At 37.6% G+C, this 18,705-nt stretch overlaps 1 protein-coding gene across 8 annotated transcripts in view; it reads right to left on the bottom strand.

Moving 5' to 3' along the window:
* VRK1 (VRK serine/threonine kinase 1) overlaps window positions 1–17,828 on the bottom strand; it is a 33,551-nt gene extending 15,723 nt beyond the window's left edge. For 4 of the 8 annotated variants that reach the window (XM_085225579.1, XM_085225586.1, XM_085225585.1 and 1 more), the window contains exons 1-10: window positions 17,710–17,816; window positions 15,079–15,162; window positions 12,045–12,206; window positions 9,610–9,665; window positions 5,063–5,132; window positions 4,558–4,645; window positions 3,351–3,459; window positions 3,117–3,209; window positions 2,003–2,135; window positions 685–805 (exon numbers count right to left, since the gene is read on the bottom strand). In XM_085225579.1, coding sequence (XP_085081705.1) covers window positions 685–805; window positions 2,003–2,135; window positions 3,117–3,209; window positions 3,351–3,459; window positions 4,558–4,645; window positions 5,063–5,132; window positions 9,610–9,665; window positions 12,045–12,201 — 827 coding nt within the window. In that variant the 5' untranslated portion in view covers window positions 12,202–12,206; window positions 15,079–15,162; window positions 17,710–17,816. The other 4 variants (XM_085225581.1, XM_085225582.1, XM_085225584.1 and 1 more) reach the window with 4 other exon arrangements.
* Window positions 17,829–18,705: the final 877 nt, after the last annotated feature.

Below are 18,705 nucleotides of genomic sequence, written 5' to 3'. Positions count from 1 at the left end.
CAGAGGAAGACAAAAAATAAACATTGCTAACATTGATGGAAGAAAAAAGTATGAAAATTGGGCAAGAAAGCCAAGTACCAAATACTTCTTTATAGGACAGAAACTGCTGTGCTGGGTCAACCTTCTTTATATGGGAAGTTTGAGTGGAAGATTAGTGTGGGAAGTGAAAAACTAATGAAAAGAGTGAGGGAGAAAGGCAAAAAAAAAAAAAAAAAACAACCAACACTTAGTCCTGTAGCTGGAGTGATGCTCAAAGATGTCAAAGATCCATTTTTAGGTCTCATTTCTGCCACTAACTTCGATGTATGATGCCATTAAGGCTACTCATACCTCATGCTTCAGTTCTTTTTTTCTAAAGCATAATTAACGGTCACCTGCATACTGATAAGAGTGCTTTATGCTATTACCATGGTTGTATTCTAAAACAACAGTACTGGGGTATAAGTAAGCATCTTGCTTACTTGCAAAAAAATAACAGCATAACAGGTACAAATAAAGTTTTACTATAAATCAAGGATGCATTGTGTGCAACAAAGAGAAATTGAGGCATATACAAGACAGCATACTGACCTAAAGGGAATATTCCAAAAGCACAAAGCATTTCTACGCTAAAACATTTTGATTTCTATTTTTGATCTCAAAAGAGGGAAAAAAAAAAAAAAAAAAAAAAAGGCAATTTCTCACCTGATCTTCGAGTCTCTGACAAAATTTGGATCTTTCAAATTATCCTCCCATGGTAGATGGCCGCTAAGCCAATGAACCATACAGTAACCTAGGATCTCCAGATCCCCACGTCTCGATGGTGCTAAATAGATACACACAGATTAAAAAAAGATCTGTAATCTGTAAAGGTAGCTAAAAAAAAAAAATCATGCAGAGTTGAACGAGTTAAAGTTTGTATATCCATTAAGACAATAGAAAGCCACTGCTAACAGTATAATGCTACTGTATCTGTTATTTATTTTAAGTGTGAAAGTAAGGAAAGAAAAAAAAATATTGCTCCTGCATCTGGAAGGATAAATTCATTTTCAAGTCCTCTATCAACCTCCTTCTTCTAGTGAAGGATATGACATGCTGCAGTTATCCCAATTTGGGAAGTTTTTAAGTACTCAGATTGTGGAAAAAAATTGAGCAAGCTACTAAAGTAACTGACTATCTGTTCAAAACAGTTGTTACTTCCCTCTCTATAATAGTGCTGAAATACTTTATGCGGCCTGAAAACCAAATATAGGACAGAAAGATACTGGATCCTTAAGTCTCATCAAAACAAGAACACCTTATATACTGGATACAAATTACACTTTAAAAGGATAAATAAGCAATTCAAGTCATTTTGTACATGTTTGGTTTCAAGCACAGAACAGTTAATACTGAAGTAATTTTCAAAACCTGACATTTTTGCAAGACTTTGATGCTAATTAAAAAATAAGAATAAAGAAAATAAAATTGATATCCACTAGAAATAACAAGATATATTCACACAAATGTTGTTTCAATAGTCAACATTTTTTAAATTCTTGTCTTCTGATTTTCAATGACTATAGGCACAATTATTAATATCCAAAATAAAAGAGCTTTGTTAAAACATCATCTAAAAATTAATCTGTGAAGAATACTGTGCATCTCTATCAAATACAAAGGAGCAGTGTTCACACTCATAAAGGATTTCTCTCCTGAAAACAGGACCAGTCTGTCTATCAAGATCTCATAACCACTATTCCATTTCTTCCTAGTTAATAAAAAGCAGTACACTAAATATCTTAACTGACCTCATAAATTAAGGGAATCTGCTTAAGAAAGCTGCATTTAAAACAAGAGAAAACTACCTTCAAAACAAAAGTCAGTAAGCTTAGCAAAAGGAGTATGTTCATATAGCCCACAGAGAATTTTTAACAGCTTCAGAAAACTGGTCATTTAAAAACAATGCAGCAAAGACTTAAGTATTTATTTTTAAGAGGATGCACAAGCGTTTATCACCGAGAAGAAAGTCTTATATCCTTACCCACACCCTTGTGTGCATCTATACTGGTATACTCAATAGTACCATCATGACACCTTTTAGGATCTTCCTTGTATGCTTTGTGAACTCCTTCAGGACAGTATCGGTAGGCAAGCCCATAATCCACCAAATACACCTAGTAATTTCCACAAAGAATTCCAAGGTTAAAGAATTATAAATACAAAAATACGCAAATAATAAATTAAATCCCAACTATTCTCAGTTCTTAAAAAGACTTAAAATGAAAAAAGAGAGTATTCTTAAGTGATCCTCATTTTATTGAGATCACTACATATGATTTTAAACGTCAAGTTCTTTTTTTCCTACTGCAGTTTGATCTAAAGAGCATTTCTTGCCAATGAAAAGTACAGCAAAACAGTCAGTTATAAGCAACAAGTTTCATTTCATTTCATCAAACAAAAAAACTCTACCAAATCTCAGTGTTCAGAGTTATTCTGTCTCTCTCACTTACTGTCCTACCTCCTTTTAAGTCAGTTGTCCCTATCTAAACAACACTGACTACTATATACCTCTCACATTATCCCTCACTGACATCAGCGACTTTAGGAGAACTGATATCATTTTATTTATTACCTGAGTTAAAATTTGGGCAAGAAGATACACACAACTCTGAAATTCTAATACACATTTTTTGAACAGTGAAGAAAGTTAAAAACGCAGGAAAATGAGACTTCTGTAAATCAAGTGGAACAATCAACACTTTAAAGACCAATTTTTCCAACTAACAGAACACTTATCTGATGGATTTCTTGAACAAAGGAACAAAGTAACAATGCAGACAGGCAAACATAATTTACTGGTGTGCTATATAATTTTAAGCTTCCACCTGCAAATACCTATTTGAGAGTCAATTTTTTTTTAATCTTGAGAGCTTCTCTAGATTATTATTTAGGGCAAATAGTCAATTTGATAACTGTCCAGCAAACTGCATTAAAAAATCGTAGAATATTAACTAGATATAAATGTCAAGCAGAAATAATGTTACTACATACATTCTTAAAAATGAGCTTCTGCTAGATTTCACCGGTTCAAAGCACTGCCATGTGTTGTCAAACAGAAGGTTTAAAACATGAGGAATAAAATGCATCAGAAATACCTGATTAGGGTTCTTGTAACTCTGAAGAAGGTTTGAGGCCTTGATGTCTCCATGCACATATTCATGCTCGTGGATGTATTCCAGGATATCAAGCTAACAAAACAAAAAGAATATAAATGCAGTACCCTGCTCCACCCAGCAGAGGACCTGTACTCAGCACAAAAATGTGATTTAACTGAACGAGCTACACAAGAAAGCCAGATTGAAAAAAAAAAAAAAAAAATTCAAACTTACTATTCTCAAGCCTAATTGAAGTACAGTTTTATGAGCAAATCGCTTTGCATTCTCTTCATACACCTTCTGAAGATCTCTTCCAAAACGATCCATTATCATAAACCGATAGCTAAGTGCAAGGGAAAAAAACAGCAAAGTTAATGAGTTGTTCTTTGTAAAGTATTTTATCTATGTGTTAATTGTAGAAATGACTGAATGAAAACATCTCAGAAGATAAGCTGCAGGTTCAAAGAAAGCACGTTTATAGGAAATACATCTTTTTATTTCTTTTATACAGTGATATATCAACTAGTAGCTTTTCTGCATGAGCTAGTCACGTCTGCCCATTTAAAAGAACAGTGTTCTTCTGCCTGCCTGGTTACACGATACCACAGTCAGACAGGAAAATATTGCAGCTCATGATAGGTAAAACCAAGCACCAAGTAGTTACAGAAATAATTTTTTTTTTGCTTTCTAAATGACCAAGTGATTTAATATTGTTACTTTAAAGAGTTAGTTTCTTGAAATCTATTACCACCTTCCTTTTGGCCTACTACGAAAAATAAGTCTCACTTGCCAAAGATGTCCTGACATTACTCACTACAGCCAAAGTGGTTAATGTAAGAGCTCACAGTCACAAAAGAGCTTTGGATACTCAACTGTGAATATAATCAAAAATTTGCTCCAAAAATACATTATTATATTTACTTTTGTCTTTCAAAATTCATGTAATTTTTACATAAGATAAAGCCTAACATACTGCCAAAGAACTAGTAAACCTTTGTGGCATAGCAATAAAAGGAAAGTCCAGTAGGAAGCCAGGTTTTATAAAGTGGGAGATCATTCAATACCAAATAATAAATATTTGTTGTGACAAAGAATGCTAAAAATTATTCCTGAGGAATTTTAGTCATAGTAATCATGGATATACAAAATAAAATTGTATTTATTTTAATTCACATATGAACAGTTTCTAATTCACATAAACATATATGTAGCCTGTTTCCAGCAATATTTGAGACAAATGAAAACTAAGATATACTTTATGCTGTTTCTTATTCATTTGTGTATCTACTCATCTATTCCTTACACATACCCTGTTACGGATTTTTAGAAGTGAACAATACTAAGATAAGTGAAAAATACATCTTAAACCAAATTAGCTTAAAACAGATGGTGGGTGTTGATAAAATAAATCCTCGTATATGCCAACAAAAGATATAGTCACCTGTTTCCACTTTTTTCATGCAAGCCAGAACCCCAATATCTTGGTACACCTAAATATTTCAGTTTATGGGACTTAGTCCACTTCTGAACTGAAAATACAAATAAAAGTAAGTTCATGAATTTGCATCAGAAGAGTTTACATAGAAGGAGTGTACTCATCACTTACAGTTTCTGTATACATGTGAGCTGCTTATTTTATGGAAACTACTATGCCAGTTGTACTGGAAAATGAACGATGCATCATTTATAGGGACAGAGATACAACTAAGGTTTCAATTTAGACAATGCCATTGATACCATTACAACGAATGCATTACCAGACCCTCTAGTTTTACTATATGCATTTACTATATGCCTGGAGATTGTATGCCTATACGTTTTTAATCATTTAAAAATAATTTTGAAAATTATCTAAAAAGATTGTTTTGAAGATCAACATTAGTCCTGTACACTCCATTTTCCTAAGTGCTTGTTGTTCATTAAAAACATTTTAATAGACTGCTTACTTTCATCTGGCTTAGCAGCTCGCATGTAGAACTTTAACTCAGTAAAAAGAGGTCCATTCTGGCTGGGTTCCTTTAAGACAATTTAAAATTAGTTAAAAACTGCTGTAATTATTAGGCATTAGCACTAAGAGCTAAAAAAAAAAAAGTATCTTCACCCTCTAAAAGCATATAAATAATGAATTCAATAGAATGATTTTTTTTAATAAAGTAAGATTGGCTCTAGAAAGTTATTTTTATTACAAATTGCTTAACAGTAAAGGTATCAAAAAATTCTTTCCCATAACAAGGAAGAATAAAAAAATAACAACTGAAACATATAGAAATATTACCAGTAATTGGCAGTAACAGTTCAGGAAAAAACATTAAGCAACATTTATTATCTCAGATTTCCCAAATTAAAGTTGGATTGCCACAGCTGCAATAGTCATTAGTGAGCTTAAATAACATCCAAAATGACTGGGGAAAAAAAACCTCAACAAAAGTTAAGTTCTTGCTGAACATGAGGTATTTTGTGCCTTTCATATCTTAGCTGATCAAGGTAAAAGTTACATAAGATTTCATGAGTTCTCTCTAACTGAAGATCTATACTTATTTTGACTTAGCTTAAATGCAAGGTAGACACTTATGCAATGAATTTGAGTTTAATCTTCTTTGAATAGGCTATAGTAGGTAGCTAAATATTACACGTGAAGTGCAAGAGCAAAACTGGTCAGAAAACACCAAAACTTTAAAATGCTACAAGAATTGCAGGTATCTAAGTACCTTAACTGTACATTTTCAGAAGTTAGTGAAGAAAAAGCAGAAAAATGACTTCAATTCTTGCACTTCAGTGACTGATTCTGAGATAAGCTTCAGCAACTTATGTTAGACTGGTTATTCCTATGCCCAAACTCATTCCTTCACAGTGAAAACATCCATTTTGAAATATCAAACATTAAAAAAAAAAAAAAAAAAAAAAATATCTGATTACCACCACCGACAACCAGAAAGTCTACAATCACACAACAAATTTTTCAAGATATACAACATTGATCTCAAATGGTTAACAATGTAATTACTATTACACTCTTATTTTATTAAAATAAAGATGCAGCAATCCAGAAAACTGTTAAATGTCAGACTATACCACAGCGACTAAAGTTTTACTGCTGTCTAACATTTAGAAAGTAATGCAAAGAGATCAAACACACTGATGAACAAGGCCCTTAACATGCATCTGATTTACTGGTTTACAGGTAGAGTAAGAAAACCAGTCACAGTGAGACCAAATATCAAGCTTAGGCACGAGTCCTAGACTTGGACATAGTTAAAAAGCCTATCTTCACCTCACTTTCTGCAGCAGCATCGCCCTGACAAACAGCAGAACCAAGACAACCATCTTCTGGCCCCTCCTACTGTAACCAAGCTTTAGACCTGAGCCATGAACCAGAAAAAAAAAAAAAAAACAATACAACCTATTGATGTACGCACAGAAACTCTGGAGTATGCATAACAGCTTCCACTTACTTATCTACTATGGATACATATCAATTATAAGTAGTTTATATATCATGGAGAAGGGTTTAACATTTGAATTCTTTTATTGTGGTTATATTGGATGAATGTTACCTGACCTATTCACTTGTTTCCACATAGCATATTCTATTAATACTCTAAATGAGAACATAAAGTCTACATACGTTTTTGATTTGATTTACTTATGTTTGAAGAATGCTATTGTTAGTAAAATTCACTGAAAACCTGTAGGTGTTAACAATTCTTAAACGTTATCTTTAAATAAATCATCAAATCTCGTGTCTGCTGAAAAAAAATTCTCCAGTCAGAGTAAATGTTAAAAATATGGAATCTTGTCATACTTGAGGAAATTATTTAATCACAAAACGGACATTTATGTTGACTATTATACTGTTTCCTGTAACATCACAAATTCTATATAAAGGAAACAAATGTGTATTAAAAAAACTCACATGATATCCACTGTCTGCCATACTACTTATCTTACAACACACTAAGATCAGAAAAACTTCAAACACAAATTTCTACAAGTTATGTCCAGTCATTCTAAACACACCACTTGCAGAACTGAAATTAAGCTCTAATTAGAAAAGATATAATGGAAGAGATTACAGAGAACAAGTCAAAACTCAACAAATTCCTTCAGGTAGTATTTTAAGAATTCCAATCTCTGTAAGTCAGCCATTTAATTGAGTGTTATTAAACTCTGCATCCACTCCTGAACAATGACATCTGAAAGGTCCACATGTTTAAAAAGCATTTCTTTTTAAATAAAAGCTATAATTCATTTTGTACTGCTCAGACATCAATACTATGAGGATATGTCAAAGACTAAGCCAATTTCCATCCAGCTTTAATAGCTTAATTTGAAGAACATTATTACAGAAGCACATATTTTGTTAAACACTAATAATTGTTCAAAGCTGTTAACCACTCTGCTTTGGATCAACTAGGAATCACCCAGGCATTAGAAAATGGACCCTTATCCATAGTCACATTATACTACACTGTAGAGGCATAATATGTTATGGGTCATTTGTTAGGGCAGCACAAAACTGGGCTACTCTTTATTGCCATCAACACAAAATTATAAAACACAAATTAAAAGCGAGTGGTCAACAGGGAGATTAGAAATGGGGGTATTTACAAATGGCTGCAACAAAGTGCATCTAGCATAAAATCAAACCAAAAGTTTTCAGAACTCCTCTTATTATCAGAGCCCAGAGCAGAAGGAAGAAGAACAGATGAACTTTGGGGAAAGAAGGTGTCAGAAATGATGCACAACGTAAAATAACATATCTCCAATGATTTTACAAGCAAGTCAAACTGGTTTTCTACTTCATCAGTTTCAACTGTCGAAACTCAGCATGAGCCTGGTGTTTGGAGCCACTGCCCCTCAGATGCAAACCATTGATGATAACTTGGGTGTCTGCTCCTTGGAGTGGAACAGATGCTCATTGCTTCGACAGAGCAGGCTGGACACATAGAAGCCAGGACACCACCATACAACAGTCCAAGAGCTTCCAGTGCCCAACCACCCTTTTGGGAACCACCCTTCCCTAACCCACATCAAGCTCTGCCCTGATCCAGCTCCATGTTGCTGTCATGCAGAGCAGAGCTCAGTGCTGCCCCTCTGCTCCCTATGAAGAGCTGTAGGCCACCATGAGGCCTCCCCTCAGCTCCTCTGCTCTGGGCTGAACACAGCAAAGGTCCTCAGCTGCTCCTCATACATCCTCTAGACCTTTCACCATATTTGTAGCCCTCCTTGAGATACTGAATGCACTGTAGTTTGACATTTGCACTGTATGCAGTGCTTTTTTTTTTTTTCTTCTTTAAATAAGAGGCAACATTTCAGAAAGAGAGTCAACACCAACAGTGTCTTGGGGTGCCAAGTACCCTACAATTTCTCTGTAGACAACTTACATGAATATCAAGATTAAAGGCAAATAATAACTAAAATGTAATTATTTTTAATTTGCCCCTTATTTTAATTCTGGGGGGAAAAAGTTAGGAATATTAACGTCTTTGTATAAGTGGCAAGCTATCACAGTAAAGCATTTCAGATGAAACTGCCACACTTCTGAACCGTGCTGCAAAACAAACTTCACAGAGAAGTTCTTGTAGAGTTTTCTGATACCTACTTTCATCATAGGGCCGAAAACTACTGAGACAGTAGATCCAGACCATTCTTTATGGCCATTCCCATATTCCTTTTTCATCTTTTTACATTCATTTTACAACTATTATTTTATAACAGCAGGATCTATACAAAATAATCCAGCAAAATTCAAGAAAAAAAATAATTTACGCATTTACCTTAGGAATACAGCATTATAGTTAAATGAAGTTAAACAAATCTTTTGTTAGCTTAATATTAAAACAAAAGAATATTTTATCTAATAAAAAGGACCTGCTGATTTACTTCAGAGGATTAAAACATGAGCTACCAGCCAACGTTGCTGTTTCCTCTATCTAACTGCTAGGTTAAAAAAAAACTATGCCTCCATACATTTTAATTCACTGGAAAATAGAATACGTATGTGTTTTATCATAAGATGTTTAAACGACTATATATCTGTGGGGACACTGGGAATCAACTTTTGTGGAAACAATTTGCTGTTTCCACTCCCGAGCCATCTGTCAGCTTACCAACATCCAGTGAGCAACAGTTCACACAGACTCATTGTTGAATCACAGAAATTGTCCAAAAGCTATCCAGGTTTTTTTTTGTTGTTTTTTTTTTGGGTGGGGGTGGGGGGGTGCTATTCACAATAAGCAGCAGACAAAACAGAATCTGACCCATTTCATGAACTATTAAACTCTGCTGATATTCCACTGTTCAGCTCCTATACACAAGAATTCTGTATCTCAGAATTCCTCTGTATCACCACAGTTCTGGTTTAGACTTAAACACAGCACATTTCAACAACACACTGCGAAACTGTATTATTTTTAGTGAGAAGATGTTTTAAATTACATGTTATTCTGAAACATTTTCAATTTGTGAAGTAAAGATTCAAATGCTCTCTTACCACTTTCACAACATAAGGTGCATCACTGCCAACCGACTTTGAAGAATTAACATCAGCTGTTAAAAAGAAAGCGTATATTAATAATAGGAGAGGAAGCTGTCACAAAACATCTACTTATTTGCTATGCAGGAAGAAATGACTGAGCAATTAAGTACTGACATAAGCATGTATCACTACCTTAGACTCTGGCAAGAGAACTACTATATATGGCAAGACTACTTTGCATGGACATGGTCCATACTCCCTTCTATTTGAGAAAAGGCAGTTTACTAAATAGAGGCTTTCTTCATCTATTATTTAAAAACTTTTTCCCAGTCAATACCACTTCCTTCATTTCCTAGGACTGTGATGAAAACAGAGTCAAGGGCATAAAGATTAAAAAAACATTGTCTCTACTTTTTTTTGTCATGTTACCTATCCAAAAGTGACTGTGGGCACAAAGCTGTTGATAGCTGCCACAAAAGGAGAAAGAATCACAGAATGGCCAGGGTTGGAAGGGACCTCAAGGATCATGAAATCTCCAACCCCCCTGCCACATGCAGGACCACCAACCACCCCATTTAATACTAGATCAGGTTGCCCAGAGCCCCATCCAATCTGGCCTTGAACACCTCCAGGGATGGGGCATCCACAACCTCTCTGGGCAGCCTGTTCCAGCACCTCACCACTCTCTATAAAGAGCTTCCCATTGACATCCAACCTAAATCTCCCCACCCTTAACTTAAAACCATTTCCCCTTGTCCTGCAGTTACCAACCCTTTCAAAGAGTTGATTCCCCTCCTGTTTGTGGGCTCCCTTTAGGTATTGAAAGGCTGCAATGAAGTCACTCTGCAGCCTTCTTTTCTCTAGGCTGAACAAGCCCAGCTCCCTCAGCCTGTCTTTGTAGGGGAGGTGCTCCAGTCCCCTGATCGTCTTCGTGGCCCTCCTCTGGACCCTCTCCTACATCTCCCTGTCTTTCTTGTACTGGGAGCTCCAGACCTGGACACAGTACTTCAGGTGGGGCCCCACAAGAACAGAGTAGAGAGGGACAATCACCTCCCTGTCCCTGCTGGCCACCCCTCATCTGATGGAGTCCAGGATACTATTTGCCTTCCGAGCTGCAAGAGCTCACTGCTGGCTCATGGTAAGTTTTTCATCCATTAAAGAAGTATAAAAGACATTAAGTTAGGCAAGTACCAAACACAGAAGGAATCAAGAGCACAGTTTCGTGCAACTCATAATTAAGCAAATACTTTGCAGGCTTTGGCCTGAACAGTGCAGGCATTCTTAATACAAGGAATTACATAACTTGAGTGAGCTGTAACTCCAGTCTCTGTGAATTTAGTAGCTCAATGAGCAGGGCTAAGTAAGTAGAAGGTTTCTTTGACAAAAAAAAAAAAAAAACCTACTAGTCTTGTTTTCTCTTCATCCACTTAAACTACATTTTGTTCAACTAGACGCTAAGAAAAGTAATAATAAGTACCTTGTTTTAAATTAGTATGAATTGAGAGCAATCTGATCATAAAGAGGAAAAACGCTTAGGAAAAAGATTGTTAATGGATCTTTAAGTCCTTTACAGAGAAGTGGTGAGGTGCTGGAACAGGCTGCCCAGAGAGGTTGTGGATGCCCCATCCCTGGAGGTGTTCAAGGCTAGACTGGATGGGGCTCTGGGCAGCCTGGTCTAGCATTAAATGGGGAGGTTGGTGGCCCTGCATGTGGCAGGGGGTTGGAGATTCATGATTCCTGAAGTCCCTTCCAACCCTGGCCATTCTGTGATTCTGTGAATTACATTTTATCCCTTCACAATTGTACAGAAAATGACTAAGAGCAAAACAAGGTTTTTTGATTCCCTGAGTTATCCTTGAGAATTCTACTCATTTGTTCAAAACACAGACATACTAATTATAAAACACTCTCATCTAAAGTTTACACTGAATTCAATAGACGACATTGTAAAACAGGGTGTTCTGATGCTTTAAGGTCCAATACTACAATCTGTTCTGAACATTGAGTACACGACAAAGTATATGACTCGCATCAGAAGCTTACAATGCAGTGAAGAAGTCAGTATCAACACAGAAGTCAAAAATAGCCAAATTGCTATCAGTAGCCTCCACAGAATGTGCTTCGGAGGTTTCAGTTCACGAGATAAGTACACTCACATAAGTATCCCTTCTTCCAGTCTGACCAAAACTTTACTTAAATATTCAACTATCTTTTCACAGCTAAAAAAAAAGGAAAAAAAAAAAATTACCACTGGAATCCCTTAAAGCTCAGTGTTTACAATGACCGTTTCCCCACTCCTGTCAGTTTTTCTCCAAGAACATGAACTAAGCCATGGTTCCAGCCAAAAATGTAAGTTGAAGATACTCTGGGTTTCTAACTTAGGGACAATTATTCGTTGTTCTGAACAAGGATAAACATCTCACTTTAATACCAAAGATCAACAGACTTACCAAGGTATAGGCGTCCAAAGCCTCCTTGCCCTATAGGAACACCTAATTTCCATTCTTTCCTTGATGTGTCCGTTAGAACCTCCCCCAGAGCAAACACTTCAGCAAGCTTCCTTTTTGCAGGGGCCTTTTTTCCAGCTGTCTTCTTAATATATGGCATCTTCACTGCAGAGAGGGAAGAGGAACGAAGGGAAAGAAAAATAGAGAAAAGCAAGGATTATGTGCTGACAAGAATTATTTTCATGTTATTTTGCATGACAGTGCTTTATGCTTGCTTTCGTTTCTGATAGCTTTCTACATAGATTGTTTAATTTGTTGCCACGAAGATACTTTAAAAGAAATACAGTATTTTTATTTGCATGAATTCTGAACAAAAACAGCAAATTTCTCTCGGCTTCAGAAAAAAATAAATCTGAACGCAAAAATATTCACATGAGAAAACTATTAGAAGACTGTATAATACACAGTAGAAAAATCTCAAAATCTGTTATACTAAATTGATCACAACTGATTGTAATTCTGAGCTTAGAAAAAAAGTAAACTAATGAAACAAAGCTCATCAGTTTTCCAGGAGTTTAATTTGCTTAGCAAAGAAATGTCAGATAGTCCAAGTTTTCAGTAATAGCAGGGACAGGTATTAACATTTACACCATAGCAAACAAACCAGTAATACCTACATTTCTCAGAGATTCCTTCTACCTGAATGAAAATATCAGAAAAAAATTCAAACTTAATTATTTTATTCTCCTACATAACTGCAAGCAACAGGAGGGTGTCTGCTTATCCACAGGACAGTACTTAATAGATCACCAAAAAGCTACACCTAATTACATGTCTGTAGACTACAGATATAAAATTCATGTTGTTGCAACTTTCCAACCTCAGGTTCCAGACAAGCAGCATTTCTAGAAGTAACGTAACAGCTCATTGGAACCAACAAAAACAAAGCAAAACAGACCTCACTATGAGTAAATGCATGTTTGGGCTCTTTCACAAAGCCAGCTTTTGAGTCAGTAAAAAAATGTGCTGAATGCATGGTACAACAAGGTAAGGTGTGCACAAGCTCTATTTACTTGAAAGTACTTTAATTTGTTTTTACAAAGACATAACCTTTCCCACTACCCGATGAAAATGAAAGCTGTGCAAAGAGCCCAAGTTATTTCATAAAAGGTAAAGGTGTAGCTCCGACTGTTGGGATTTTCATTTTATTCTGCTTATGAAAGCAGGAAGGAATATTAATACACAATTCAGGAAACTTCTGGATAGAAAAGTCTATGTAATTAATTTTCCTCATTAATTTAGGTAATCAATACAACAACCTTAATCCAAATGCATTTCTTAACATCAGTTTTCTTCTTTTAGTTCTATTGAACTTTTTTCTTGTAGTCCTAAAGAACTTCTTTTAGTTTTCCAAATAATAATAAAAAGAAAAATCACATAACTGTAGCAGCTGTTCTGAAAGCATTCTACCCTCTAAAAGGTCCTTTTCTCACTTATTAATACCTTCAGGAATTTTCCTTCCCTAAATAATGTCCACCATCTAACATCCAAAGAGAACAGCCCAAGCCAAGTTTTCTCATGTTGAATACAAGATTAGCTCTCAAATTTCCCGAAATGCTGCTTAAGTCTGCAGGTACTGTAGCCATTCAACATAGGAATGAAGTGAAAAGGCAAATGATTAGACCAAAGAAATGTATTGCTTTTTCAGGGTCCTTCTTAATCCAAGAATTTTCTATCATAGAGCCACCCCTGAATACCTACATGGATGAAACGAGTTAACTGCAACAAAGCAGTATTATGAAACACCCACACCACAGAAAGAGATGTTTTTGGTGTTTACTGATACCTACACTGCATTTGCTTCCTCATCATAGGATGTTTAAATCAGCATCACTTTCCCATATTTCAATTTATTTGAATACAGTAACATTGTTCCCCTATAGTCAAGAAACAACTTTGACATTCTACGCTTAAAATTTAGGACTAACTTTGCTTATAATTTTACCCCTATCCTCTTGTCTCTTTTTTTTTCCCCTCCATTTTCAATGGGATATATACCATAATGTCTTAGACAAAGATTCTTCCTCCAGCTATTCTACAGAAGAAAAATGAGACTTCCAAGCATCAAATGCAAGTTCAGCTAAGACCAGGAAAATGGGAAAGCAGTGATGCAGTCAAAGCACCAAAAGAAACAGAGGTAGGAATGGCAATGTATTAATACTGGCCTACAAGGCAAGCAGTTTCTCAGGACATCCAGATCAGGAAGGAAAAGATATTATCAGAAAGCACTGACTGAAGTCATTAAAAGAGGTAAGGGGAAAATAAAAAAAGTTTGGAACCCTTGGACTAACACAGGTAAGGAAAAGAAGTGCAAAAATCAGCAGTTACCCAATGGACTCAGACACACATGAAGATTCTGATCACTGTCATATTCTAGAGGGTACAAAAACACCATATCAAGCGAGATAACAGGTCTCAAGATAACAATTTGAGAGAATGAAGAGGACATAAAGAAGAGTGGAAAGACTGCAACATGACCCGAGTTACTGCAAATAATTTCCAAGAGACTTGGATAGATGGAATTAGGTTGCCTGAATGCTGGACAGACAACTGTACAGTAAAAGCAAAATTCACAGCATCTTCTCCAGTAACGCTAGCAAGCCAGTCAAACTAAAGTATTGATACATTTAGTATCCTTGACTTTCACAGTGATTCTGTTGATAGTGGATTCCCTTTAAAGAGAATTAAGTTTACTTGAAATAGGTTTACAAAGGTATTAACGAAGGAGCTGGCATTTCTCTTTGGTTATTGTTGTCATTCAGTACAGTCAATAATTATAAGCCTGAAGGAATTTAGTTTAAAAAAAAAAAATAACAATGACTTCCCTTTACCCATAAAAACAAAAATTGAAAATGGACATAAGTTTGAGCATCCCCAGCTGGGATCTCTGCCCTTAACAAATAACTAGATACACATACATGGTTCTTGGCTCTCTATATTCATATCCATCTGTTAGGATGGCAGCGTGCCTACTTACAAGTTGGTCAAACTATCAGTAGGCCAGAGGTGCCAAACACTGATCGCTTTCAATGGGCAGCATCCACAAGATATGCAAGCACTCCTTTACAAAAAAAAAAAAAAAAAAAAAAGCTGTTATCCAAATAAATGTGTGGTCATTGCTTAAATATTTCAATGGATAAATCAACTCAAAGACACTCCATTGATTGAAACCTGAAAGACCTTTGGACTGCAAAATCTTTCTACACTGAAATAGAAAACAAAAACAAAATTGATAGCAAAAATAAAAATAAAAAACAGATTCTGAAACTGTACTACAAATTCTGCCATTCTACGTATTTTTCAGCTCACCTGTACTTTCAACAGCTGGAATACAGTCATCTACTCTTCCCTAGAATCATCTTTAAAATTACATTTTAAAAAATTACCTTTACCTTTCCTGCATCTCAATTACTCTTCTCCATCAGTAAATGGAAATATTTTCTATTTAACAGGCATTGTGAAGCTCAGTTCATTCGTGCCTGCTACCATCTGAATTCTCTGAAAAGGTTGCCGTAGATGTCAAGCACTACACTATCAGACAAGCATCAAATAGATAGGATCCCACTTAGCTAAGGTATCTGATAAGAACAACGTGTGTGACTATAAATTGCAGCATTTTATGTGGTTACACTATGTTCCAGACAAAAACCTGACTTCCAACAAATGTAAACAACAGAAGTCTATTTGCCTAAGTTCTTGCTGAAAGATTCTCAGTAACACAAAGGCTATTTCTTCTTCTCCTCCCTAAAGAAGCATCTTGGAAGAAAAAAAAAATAAACTGTGCTTGAGATACGCAGACAATTTTGCACCAGCAGTGCTATTAGTACTGTTATCTTTATAAATGTTGTCTGCAGCAGCTGCAACTCTAGATATAATTAAACTCTTAGAAGAAACACAAATAGCCACTTCTCAATTTGTGTCAGCGTCCATTCGCAATGAAACTTTGTAATTTACATAAATCAGGTTTATTTTGAAGGATGTACTTCTGCTGTGTGGCAATTCAGACTGGTTTCTTCATGATATTCCTTTTACTCTCTAGAAATTGTCTTTTTTATTGTTGTTGATCTAAACAGGGCCCATTTTCACTCCCAGCAGTGAGAAGACATGCTGGTGACCTGTGCTCCTCTTCATGAACAGGCAATTCCAGCAACATCTTTAACGTAAGTGGTATTAATAATGCTCATCAATCATGGCAAGACATCTAGGTCTGCCTGCAAAAAAGGAAACAGACAACCTAACTGAAGGATTATCCTCAAGAACTAAGGAGATAAATTATCTCCACAAAGAAGGCACCAGTCTTTTGACTACAGGAAGTCTCACAAAACTTTTTATATTATTGTTAATGAGACAAAAAGACTATGTATCACTATGAAATAATTTGAAAAAAAAAAAAAAAAAGCCTTAAGCACAAGCTGAAAATTGAAGAAGACAATCAAGTTAGACATGTCTGCTATTTGCATGAGATTGCAAGGGCATCTCAAAAAGAAATGCAAAGGGCAAGACATAGGAAATGAAAACCAAAACCAGTGCCAGAACCAGCTTGGTCCAGTTGTTACACAACTACCCTGAACCTAAAACTGATGATTAGTGACTTGGAGGTTTGTATGTAAGAGCAATACTACGTAGGTAACTCTGAAAGTAATGCCTCCTATTCAGTTCCACGGAAACTTCAACAGGCATGAAGAGCACAAATACCACTCAGTCAAAAGAGCAGAAGCTCACTCCAAAAGCCTGCTTTTCAGCAGTCACCACCATGAGCCAAGCATTTTCGTCAGCGATGAACAAGAGCCTGTATGTCACGCCGCTACCAATTTGCACCGGTGGAGGTGACCCATTGCTGAAATACGCACTACCCACCGCCTTGCTGCGCTCTCACCCGCTGTTTGGTTTCAGCAAACATCAGTGAATGTGCCATTTTTTCCACGTGGAGGCATACAGTGACACACCTTTGCTCCATCCACACTTCCACGTTATTTTGTCAGACCGTCCCCTGCTGCCGTCTGTCACACGGCTACAAAATGGAACGGCACGTTGGTGGGAAGGCTCAACTACTGCTGCCGTGCCACCGACATCCGCCTCTGACGTCACAGACCAACGTAATAAAATAGGAGGCATTACTTTCGGAGCGGCCCTCGTATGCTTACTGAAAGCATAAACTCAGGACTGCTTCGCAGCCACGGCAGTGCTTTGTGCGTCGACCACGCAGGGATCTTCCTGCAGGTGACGGAGCTGCCGGCGACACTTTTAGTCCTCCCTCACCTCTGCACTAAAAAACAAACGTGAAGGAAAGCCATTTAGGCCCTGCCGCCGAAGGTGGGAGCAGCACAAACCACGGGGAAGCTGCGGGAGCTGGAAGCCTCCGCTCACCTCGCCCTGCCGGCCCGGGCAGGCTCCCCCGGGAGGAACAGCGGAGTGCCGGCACTGCGCGAACTCCCCAGAGAAGGAACGGGAGAGTCCGGCCGCAGCCTGCCACAACGGCGGAGGACGGAAGGCAAGGCCGAAAGCGAAGCGGAAAGGCGCCGCAGATCTCGTAGCCTAAAAAAAAAAAAAGGAAGTAAAAAGAAGAAGAAAACGCAGCACCCCCAGAAGCAGCCGCCGCTCCCAGTACCTCCTCCGGGCCCAGCCGCCGCTCCTCCCGCGCCGTCCGAAATTCCCGCACTGCCCGCGGTTCTCCAGCGGCCCGCCCGCCCCGGCGCTCACATCCCAGTATCGCTCGCTCCCATTGGATGATGCCTCTCGCCCGGCCCGCCCCTCCTGGGGCGCGGAGCATGCTGGGAGGTGTAGTCCGTGAGATTGCTGGGTCGCGGCCCTGAGATGGGCATTTTGTCAAGAGTTTCAAGCTGAGACAAGTCGGGAGAAGGGCTCTGTCAGGCTGATGCCGCGCGGCGGTGCCAGTGTGGACAGAAGCCGGTGTGGGACAGTTGCTGGTGAGGATCAAGCAGCGCAGCAGCACAGAGCAACCCTTGGCAGCCATCTCTCTGGTCCTCTGTAACAGAGGGATTCATTCATGACCCCGTGCGCACATCGCACCAGTGTGGATCTGCTCTGTTTTCCCAACTTGTCCCCATTTCTTGCATTTGAATCTAATGACCAAGTGCTGATTTACCCAGTGGGGCTGACTTGTTTGTCACCTGATGTTCTTTGGCTACAAATTCATGCACTCCCACACCTGGTCTGCCAAGCTGTGTAGCTGGAAACAGGCACAGAACAATGCTTGGAGGCATTCCCAACAGGGGACACAAGATGAGGCAGAAAATAAAAGGACACACCACCATCTCCACATGGTGCAATCTTAGTGCATACTGCTTAAACCAAAAGCTATCATTACATAGTATGTTCAGCATAACAGTAAAGAGAAGAGTCCTTTGAAAGCTTAGGCTAAATTAGGAATAATAGAAATCTAGACTAGGGATCCTGCAGAAATTTAAGGATCTGAGCTATTCTGAGTGGCTGTTAAATCTTACTGCGCCAAAAAGATTGCTCAGAAATAGTGGAAGATACTACCACATGTGCCTGGAGAAGGCTGAGATAGGACCTTACCAACACTTACGCAGAAGGATGGATATCAACTGGATGGGGCCAGGCTCTTTTCCATGGTGTGCAG

The sequence above is a fragment of the Meleagris gallopavo genome, chromosome 5 (genome assembly GCF_905368555.1).
Source record: "Meleagris gallopavo chromosome 5, MGAL_WU_HG_1.1, whole genome shotgun sequence".
NCBI lineage: Eukaryota > Metazoa > Chordata > Aves > Galliformes > Phasianidae > Meleagris > Meleagris gallopavo.
The sequence above is the reverse complement of the archived record's forward strand: the minus strand, read 5'-3'. Positions and strand labels throughout refer to the sequence as shown.